This window comes from Peromyscus leucopus, chromosome 10 (assembly GCF_004664715.2).
Source record: "Peromyscus leucopus breed LL Stock chromosome 10, UCI_PerLeu_2.1, whole genome shotgun sequence".
In the NCBI taxonomy this organism is placed as follows: domain Eukaryota; kingdom Metazoa; phylum Chordata; class Mammalia; order Rodentia; family Cricetidae; genus Peromyscus; species Peromyscus leucopus.
The window spans coordinates 86,034,803-86,044,427 of record NC_051071.1 but is presented as its reverse complement, the minus strand read 5'-3'; the positions used below and the strand labels follow the sequence as shown (position 1 = coordinate 86,044,427).

Below are 9,625 nucleotides of genomic sequence, written 5' to 3'. Positions count from 1 at the left end.
CGTGGGCGCGCCAAGTCCCCGGGCCGCCGGAGCGGTGGCACTGCCCTCTCTGGCGCAGTAGAGAGCCAGGCCCGCGGCGGTGGCAGGCGCGATCCCCGCGCGGGCCGGCTGCGCTCCGTGGTCCCCCGAGCGAGCCAGGGAGCAGCGAGTGCGAATCAGCTGCGCCGCGGCCGGCGCTGAGCTCCCGAGCCAGCTTAGAGGCGCGCACCGGGCGGAACGCGGCGCCCTTTGAAGCTCCCCAAAGCCGGCGCGCCAGCCCCCACCCTCCAACATCAAAGTGTACGCCGGGTGGCTCCCAGCGCTGTGGCAAACTCTCCGGGACCAGCTCCGGGCGAGTTTTGGTGATTTCCCGCGGGGGGACTGGCGAAGAGGAGACGTAGAGCGCTCTGAGCGCCGGGAACCGAAGCCGCCACTCTCTCCGAACCGAAGCCGCGCCGAGCCCGCCCGCGCTCCCGCCGCCCTCGCCGGCCGCAGCCTCCCGCGGGGGCGCTTGGACATTTCTGCTGCGCATCCCGGACAGCAACTCCCGGCGCCCGCGGCCCCGGGCTCCCTTGGCCGGTGGTGGCCTCCGAGTGAGCCGAGCCACACTCCACTTGCGCCCCCTAATCCCCGGCGCCTCGGGCTCTCCGGAGCGCCGGCGGGGCCACCGGCCTGCGCGGCTGCGGGTTCGGGCCTGGCTGTGGGATGTTAGCTGTGGGGGCGATGGAGGGCCCCCGGCAGAGCGCGTTCCTGCTCAGCAGCCCGCCCCTGGCCGCCCTGCACAGCATGGCCGAGATGAAGACCCCGCTGTACCCCGCCGCCTACCCCCCGCTGCCCACCGGGCCCCCCTCTTCCTCCTCGTCCTCCTCGTCCTCGTCGCCCTCCCCGCCTTTGGGGGCCCACAACCCAGGCGGCTTGAAGCCCCCGGCCGCGGGGGGCCTCTCGTCCCTGAGCAGCCCCCCGCCGCAGCTCTCGGCCGCCACCCCGCACGGCATCAACGACATCCTGAGCCGGCCCTCCATGCCGGTGGCCTCGGGGGCCGCCCTCCCTTCCGCCTCGCCCTCGGGGTCCTCGTCCTCCTCCTCCTCCTCGTCCGCCTCGTCCGCCTCCGCCACCTCGGCCTCTGCGGCCGCCGCCGCCGCCGCTGCAGCCGCCGCCGCCGCCGCCGCCTCGTCGCCCGCGGGCTGCTGGCCGGCCTGCCCCGCTTCAGCAGCCTGAGCCCGCCGCCGCCGCCGCCCGGGCTCTACTTCAGCCCCAGCGCCGCGGCCGTGGCCGCCGTGGGCCGGTACCCCAAGCCCCTGGCCGAGCTGCCCGGCCGGACGCCCATCTTCTGGCCCGGGGTGATGCAGAGCCCGCCCTGGAGGGACGCACGCCTGGCCTGTACGCCCCGTGAGTACTGTCGCGGGCCCGGGTCCCCGCGTTCCTACGCCTGCTCTCGGGTCCTGTCCCCTAGTGTGCCGGAGGGTGGGTGGGTCCTCGGGGCCACCCCCCCAGGAGTTTGACAGTGCCAGATCAGCAGGATGGTGGCTGGGCCCGGGCGTCTAGCAAGGGACGCAAGCTTTCCTGAGGTCGTCAAGCCTCGGGCAGGCCTGGGCTCCGCGGGAGAGCGTGTGTCTGGATAGAACGCAGCGCAGTGGGCGAGTTTTTGTCTGGGCTGTGCGTGAATTACCCAGCTCTGGGTTAAGAGAGTTGGGAAGCGGGGTGGGTGGGGGGAGAAAGGCCTCTGCACCCCTGTTTTTCTGGCTCTTTCTTGCCAACCAGAGCCTCCCTCAAGGCTTCAGAAGCCTGACCCGGGTTTTCCGCAAACCCGAGAGCGTGGACAGGGCAACTTCCTACCGCCCCAGGAAAAGCAGGCATCCCCACGCACACCTCCTTCCTTGACGTCTCTAGCTCACATTTTTTTTGGCCATCTCCCTGCACACCTCCAGTACGCTTGTCTACAGCCGGCGGTTCCCAGAACCGGGGCGAGGAAGCTTCGGGGCCTGGGTCTTCCCTACTCCTGGACCCCAGGGTCCTGTGCAAGTTTGATCTGGGCACATTGAGGAGGAATTTGACACTCAATGACCTAACACAAGAAAGGAGAGGGAGAGAAATGTGACGCGTGACAGAGCAGTAAAATGGAACTCCCAAAGACTTTGTCTGGGTCAACTCAATGGCCTTGGTAGTCTTCTGGCTAGTGGGCCACAGCCCCCAGAAGGCTCCTAGCCCCCAGATGGCGTCCAGGGTCCGGCTCAGATCCTCTTCTCACTCTGTTCTTTGCTGGTGACCAAGTCGCCCCCGAAGTTAGTCCAAGTCACTGGAACTCCATACTTGAGGCTTAGTGGCAATAACTTCAGTAACCGAGGGAACCAAGTGAGGCTCTCTTTGGGAGGTGACTCCTCAGGGTTATTGGGGTGTCCGGGACACGTATTAGTGTTGACTGTAGGGATCGCCAAAAGCTGTGTCCCGCACCCCCCCCTCCCTCTCTCCCCCCAGCTCACAGCTGCCTCAGACTAGGGACCTGTTAGTTCACAACTGTGCAAAACACAAGGAGCCTTTTGTGGCCCAACACAAGTTAGAGAAGTGACCAAGGTGTGTGTGTGGGGGGGACGACAAAATATAATATAAAATAAAAACGTAGTTACCTTCATACCAAACTACTTGTCTTCCCTGCGCACAGGGACTGACCCCGGGAGGGAAGGGTGACCTTTCTCATGCGTTCCTGCTTAGTTTCAGGGTGTGTGTGTGTGTGTGTGTGTGTGTGTGTGTGTGTGTGTGTCATTTCAGTCCTGAACTCTTCAGCAGTGGTCTCCCTAGCTGTTTGGCAATGTGGTTAAGCAGAAAGTATTTACTGCTGCTTGGACCGCACCTGGCTTTGACAAAAGTAGCAGGCACAAGCCGCCAAAAGGACGTGCTGGGTGCGCTTCTGGTGCAGGCCACGGATAAGCGTCTACTATCAAAGCATGGCTTTGCCAATTCGCTCCCTGTCCCCCCCCCCCCGCCCCGTGGAGCCCTGTAGCTGATCATCTGGTCACTCTCTGTTATGATATCGGTTCTTGCAGATCAGGGATCCATTTTGTTGGACAAAGATGGGAAGAGAAAACACACCAGACCCACGTTCTCTGGCCAACAGATCTTCGCCCTCGAGAAGACTTTCGAACAAACGAAATACTTGGCGGGGCCAGAGAGAGCTCGCTTGGCCTATTCTTTGGGGATGACGGAGAGTCAAGTCAAGGTGAGTGGACCTTTGACACCCCCAGGGATAGCATTCCCCAGACGGACGTGCGTGTGCGTGCGTGCGTGCGTGTGTGTGTGTGTGTGTGTGTGTGTGTGTGTTCACGCACACGCGCCTGTGTTTTCCCCCTCGCCAAACTAACAAACTAGGTGGGGGTGAGTGGCGCTCTGAGGAGCCTGGGGAGAAGTGGGGAGCGGAGGAGAGAGTCCCCCCCCCCCCCCAGGCCCTGGGGTCTTTTGGAGGCAAACTGTTGATGAACAAAAGGATTCGAGTCCCCGCCTTAGAAATTAGGCTAATCTAGACTGCAGCCGGTACTGGGGGAACTCGCCTTTATCAGAGAATAAAAGCACTAAGGAAATATATCTGAGCACAGATTGAGCCGATTAGAAAGCTTGATTTGCTTATTTGTAAAGACACTTAAGCTTTTGTTTGCCGATCCAGGCTCCACTAGATATATAATTTCCTAACGGTTATCAGCACCACAATACTTCTATATTAACTTGTAGATTAGGGGTAAATGAATCCAGAGGAACTTAACACTGATAAAGCTTGCTTTTGGCTTAGATGAAGATAATCATTTTGGAATAGTAATTTTCCAAATGAGCTGACAAGATTTTTAGGGTATTATGGGGTTGAATTCTGTTTAAAGCAAGTTTATCGGCAGAATTAAGATACTGCAGTTTATGAAAATTTGCAAGTAAGATGTCACTTTGCTTATAATTGAGTTGTATACTTTATTTCTAGGAAATCAAATTTTAGAAGTCTGTCTCTGAAAATAAAGGGGTTGAACCCGCTGTGTAAATTCAATCTGATGGTTTACTGGGTTTCTGTGTTCTCTTGGTCCAGTTCAGTTTGTTACACTTGTTTCTTTATGGTGAGAGTGTGTGGATCTGCTTTCTTTAGTTATATTGTTTCTCATTAAGGAGCAACATCATTAAGTCTGATACTTTATTTCCCTGCTAGCCAAACATCACACAATCTATTTCAGCCGAGATTTTTCACGTGGTCATTAGAAAACCATCACATTTGAAATTATTTTTGTAGTGGGTGGCTAGAGAGCCCATCACCTTAATCTGGAGGTCTTCATCTGTCACCATAAATATGTCCATATGGCCGGAAGTGAATTATAGCAATATAAAGAAAACCACTTTTCCTAACAATTCTAATTCCCTGAATAAAATGCACAACAGATCAGAAGCATAAAAGAGAGGGCAGTTCAAAATGTTCAGAAAATTGGTTGTTTATTCCTGATCCTAAAGATAAAAATACAGGTGTCAGACCCGTGTCAAACATCATGAACAGACTGAACGTATTTGTATTTCCAACGAATGTCTTAGGCAGTAGCAATATTACACTAGTGTTTGAAAGAATAGACGAGACCATAATATTTCACCTTTGGTTTTATGAACATTGAGGGTAGGGAAAGAAACTTAGCACCATGATGATTCTGACTGGGACGTTAAATGTCTCCACGCCTCTGTATTGGTTGCTATGAATGACCTGAAGTTGTCGTTTTATCAGAAAACTTGGGATCACGCATCTAAAGTGTTGTGGAGAGGAGAGAGGGGGATCGAGCAATGATGTTAGTGCGGATTCAGGCCTCAAATAAGTACACAGTCAAGTGTTCAAAAGTGAGAAACACAGCAGATGTCACTGGATTTAATACTGTGCTCTTACGGAAGATAAATCACAAATCACACGGCACTGTAGTTGTTTGAAAGTTCTCAATCTACGATTACAAGTTAAGGACTAAAATCTGCCACGACGGGAAAACTAAGCAAGTGTTCCGTTTCCAGTCGGAACGTAGGAAAAGCAAGTTTATTTTTAGGGAAGCTCGACCCAAGTCTTGTTTTCACTCTTTCGGAGAAACGGCTTAGGGCCGGCCTCGGCGCTCTTGTGTTACTATCGCTATGGCAACGGCGGTGGGTTAGCGAGGCCGGCAGCCTGACTTTGACGCCTGGACCCCGGGGGCCCGCGAGGGAGGGTGGCGAGGTGGGAGCCTGGGTCTCCCGGCGCTCAATTCTCCCCGGCCCTGCCTCTGCCCTCCCCTCCCCTGCCCTCTCTCGGAGCTCAGGTCTGGTTCCAGAACCGCCGGACCAAGTGGAGGAAGAAACACGCGGCTGAGATGGCCACGGCCAAGAAGAAGCAGGACTCGGAGACCGAGCGGCTCAAGGGGACTTCGGAGAACGAGGACGACGACGACGACTACAACAAGCCTCTGGACCCGAACTCTGACGACGAGAAAATCACGCAGCTGCTGAAAAAGCACAAGTCGAGCAGCGGCGGCCTCCTGCTGCACGCCTCGGAGGCCGAGGGCTCGTCCTGAGCGCCGCCCGCACCGCACCGCGGGGATCTCGGCCGCCCCGAGCGCGCCCCTCAGCCCGTCCCCCACCCCCAACCCGGGCCCCAGCACCCCGCTGCTCCCCGGGCCTTTACTATTTTCTAAGATGTACATATCTATTTTTTTAACCTAGAAATTGTGGCGGGGCTGGGGGGGGGTGGCGTAGGACGGCGCGTGGATGAGAAGGGAGCCCGCCGACTGCACTGCGCAAAAAACAAAAAAACAAACCCGCAGCCGAACCCGCAACCCCGCGGCTCCCCAGGACCCTTCCCAGCCTCGACGTCAGCACTGCCCCCCCCCATCCCCCTGCTCCCCATCCAGGCTCGGTCCCTTGCTCTGCGGTCCCTGAGATCCCGGTCGTGTTTCCGAAGAGTCGCCGGCCAGCGCCTGGTGGGATTCTCCGAGCCACGCAGGGCGTCGCCCGCCGCCTAGGAAAAAAGGGGACCGAGGCTCCCGCTGCCCACAACTGCTCTGCCCACTAAGTAACCTGTTGAAGGCTCTATGTAAATAAATCGTGAGTCACACTGACTAGAAGTTACTTTATTGTGAATATTTAAAATGTAAAATGCTTTTTGGAATTTGGTATAAAGAGATGGCTACCTTTCCTCCCGTTGGTTTTAAGAGATATTCACACCACTTGGCCGTCTTTCGTTTTAACTCGGGAATCTCAGAAAAGAATGTCATCGCCCTCCCCAGACACCTCCCGACTCACTCCTCTTACGGCTCTGGATCTTTCCTAACCGTTCATCCCCCTTCGCCGATTCTAGCGAGCCCGGCCAACCTCGCTGGGCCCCAGGGCAGCCCCAGGTCCCCCGCCCCACCCCAGGACTTAAAGCCTGAAATTGCAGGACCTGCGAGCTTCTCACACCAGCTTCTGGGTTCCCTTCCGAAATTGCACAGTCGTTTGTTGCTATTTATTAGTGATTTAAAGAAAATATTGGGGAGGGAGGGGCTACAAGACCTTGTATTTAATTTAACCCCTTTCTGATAAAAATGCGTGTTAAAAGTAGATGGTGGGAATTGTTACAAGCGCTCTGGGTCAGAACATAAGAATTCCATTTAGTTGCTGTAATTAAATTCGAAGTGTTTTTGTATCATAAGAATACTATAGAATATGTAAATTGTTTTCTTTTTAAGCTAATAACGGTGATATATTAGCCTCTTTAACATTTATTAATTTATACCAGGAATTCGGTTTGTAAAGAAAAGGCAGCCCCTTTGCAAGACCCATGAAATGTAATGCACTTTCTGTTTTAAAGGATAAATCTAATTAAAAACAGCAACAAAAAATAGTTTGAATAGAGTCTGTTGCCTTGAATGAATGGGTACAGATCACCTGGCCTCATCAGACATTTCAAATAGAAGCCAAGAGCACAAAAAAAGTGTTATATAGACTTCCTGGGTAAAGTAGCTCCACCTCCTCCTCCTCCTCCTCCTCCTCCTCCTCCTCCTCATCATCATCATCATCATCACCACCATCATAATCATCATCAGTAGCAGCATCTCCATCATCTGCTTACTGGAACTGTCTGGTGGATGCTTCTGATGTCTCTCCTAATTTTTCTCTAAACCCCCCTCCTTTACCAGGAAGCCCCTGGGGAGTCTAGGGAGACCTCATCTCCTTGTGTGGGGTGCAGTTCCTCAGGCAACCCCTGATTCAATTAGCTTAGGGGGAGCAGGGAGCTGGGTGCTGCCTCTCTGCCGTAGTCACCTAGTTCAATGCAGAAAGTCAGGAGCCCCGAATTTACCAAGCACTATAGTGAGCAGAGAGAAACCTTTTTTAAATGACCAGATCTGTCAGCCTTTAGCGTTACAGACACAGTGCCCCAAGCTTCTCCGTGAGAAAATGTGTTAATCCGGGGCATTGGAGGGCAGTTACTGTCTTGGGTTTTTGGGAGGGGCATGGGCATAATTTTATTTTCAGACACTCAGTTATAGGTCCAGGGAGATATATATATTTTTTCCTTAATGATGTAGGCTAACAAGCTTGTGTCCAGAGAAAGACAGATCAGTGGTACCTCCATTCCTTAGTGCAGGGAAAGCAAATATGAGAACTGTTTGGCTTTCTAGAGAATGCATATTTTAAAAACATCTTTTTCTCTCCAGAAGCTGGAATGGCTAATGGTAATTCTTGTGATGTATATTCCTGATGGCATGCTGGAAAAGAAGGAAGGAAATGAATCGTCCCCTTTTATTGTCTCCAGTTTGCAAAGTTCTCCAGAAGTTTCCAATGCATTTTGGTTTCTGTGTTCTTAGCAAGACTGAGATATTCATCCTATAGAAAGGCAGCTGGATTGATTGCCAAGAAGACTTTGCTGGAGTGATAGCCGGTTAAGCCTAACTGTGAACAAACAAGGAACCAGCCTCCTTTCTTTTCAGATTTTCCTTCTTCTCTTTCTTCCTTCATCCTTTGTCCTTCGACCCTCTTCTCTTTCTTTTCAGTATTTTATTATCTCCCTCCTGCTGTTCAAATTCTTTTTCCTCTTTTTGTCAATTTTCCTCCCTCTCCCCTCTTCCTCACTCCCTCCCTCCCTCCCTCCCTCCCTCCCTCCCTCCTTTCCTCCTTCCCCCCTCTGTCCTTGGCTTCACTGTTTTTGAGAAAGGGAACACACAAGTTTGCGATTTTGCATCGACACTTCATTGAAACAAATAAAAAGTCCTTTTCCCACTGCGCTCTTGTCAACTTTTAACCTCTCTGCTGCATGAAGAAGCTAGGAAACAAAAGGGGAGAAAAATTCACACCACAATTAAAAACATCGGTTCTGGATGATGACAGCAGTAACTGGGAGTGGGAGAGATGATGTGGTAGTAATAGGAGTCATAGGAAACTCTTGAGTAGGACGGAATGTGTTCCTCAGGAAGTAAATCATCTGAAGGCCGACAGTGTTTATTTCAGGTTGGACTTGTGGAGAGGGTCCTGTCACGATTCTCTGTGCCCTGCACCTTTAGATGTGAACACATGGGGGGGGCTGCGGCTTCCACTGTACCCCACCCCTAAGACAAACTTGGTGGCATGAGGTTCTGCAGGGAGCTGACTGGTGGCCCTGGGCTCTGGGGCCACACTGCACTGGCATCCAGTTTTTTTCCAGTTGCCCGCAGCAGGGACTTGAGGTTTCCAGTTAATTTACTTCCATCCCAAACTCCAGCTGGCCACCGGTCACCAATGGCCCCCGTACAGATGGTAGGAAGGGAGAAATGGATGGGACAGTACCTCTTCAACTTTCCTTTGTCTGGGTTGGTTTAGTTTCTTTATGTATATGCAAAAAGCTAATTTCTTCCTAAGACTTAGTTGGTGGGGAAACTAAGGAAGCCCCCCCCCCACAAGCAACTAAGGGGAAGAACCCTTTGGTGTTTTGGTTGTTTTTGTTTGTTTGTTGTGGGGTTTTTTTTTGTTATTGTTGTTGCGGTTCTTCATCTCAGCTTAAAAATGTTATGGTATTAACAACCATGAGAACCTGGTGAAAGCCTCCAGCTAGAGGTTCATCACTGAAAGTCAGAAAAAAAAAATGTCTCAAGTGACTTGACAGAACACTGCTTTAATAAGTGTAAAGAACAAAGTGTGTGTGTATGTGTGTGTGTGTGTGTGTGTGCGCGCGCGCGCGCGCGCGCGCATGAAATGAAATGGAGGGTACCATGTTTTGATTTTTTGTTGTGTGTGTTTCTTTTCCTAAAAAGGAAGACATTGAGGAGACTAGTTGAGGGAGGGGGACATGCAGTGGAAGCCATGCTCCTGGCTTCTCTCTTCTTGATCAGTTTTCCTGTGCGGTGATTAATTTTCCCTTTGGGTTACATTCGGGATTCTGAAGTCATACCCATATGCTTTCCTTCCAGAAGCTGGGGTGAGGGGTGCTGGACGTGTTTCCAAGCCTGTGAGCACTTTAATCCACTTTTCCTTTCCCTATTGAGAACAGTGGGAAGAGAGGGGACTCAGAGTTCTGGAGCCCTGCTCTTTTTGGACATACTGTATGTTCTACATCACAGAGGCTAAGGGTGTCGTTGAAATCTTCTGCAATCCAGGGTCAAGAGAACTTGGAGAGGTCTCCCTCCCCTTCAAGCTGGTGGAGGGGACTAGGAATGCACACACACACACA

General features: G+C 52.7%; 1 protein-coding gene across 1 annotated transcript; it reads left to right on the top strand.

Moving 5' to 3' along the window:
* The first annotated feature begins 684 nt into the window (after positions 1-684).
* Nkx6-1 (NK6 homeobox 1) lies at positions 685-6,892 on the top strand. The gene is given in 4 exon segments (XM_028867449.2): positions 685-1,156; positions 1,159-1,368; positions 3,021-3,193; positions 5,268-6,892. Coding segments are annotated over 4 exon segments (1,107 nt in total). The 3' UTR covers positions 5,520-6,892.
* The last annotated feature ends 2,733 nt before the right edge of the window (positions 6,893-9,625 follow it).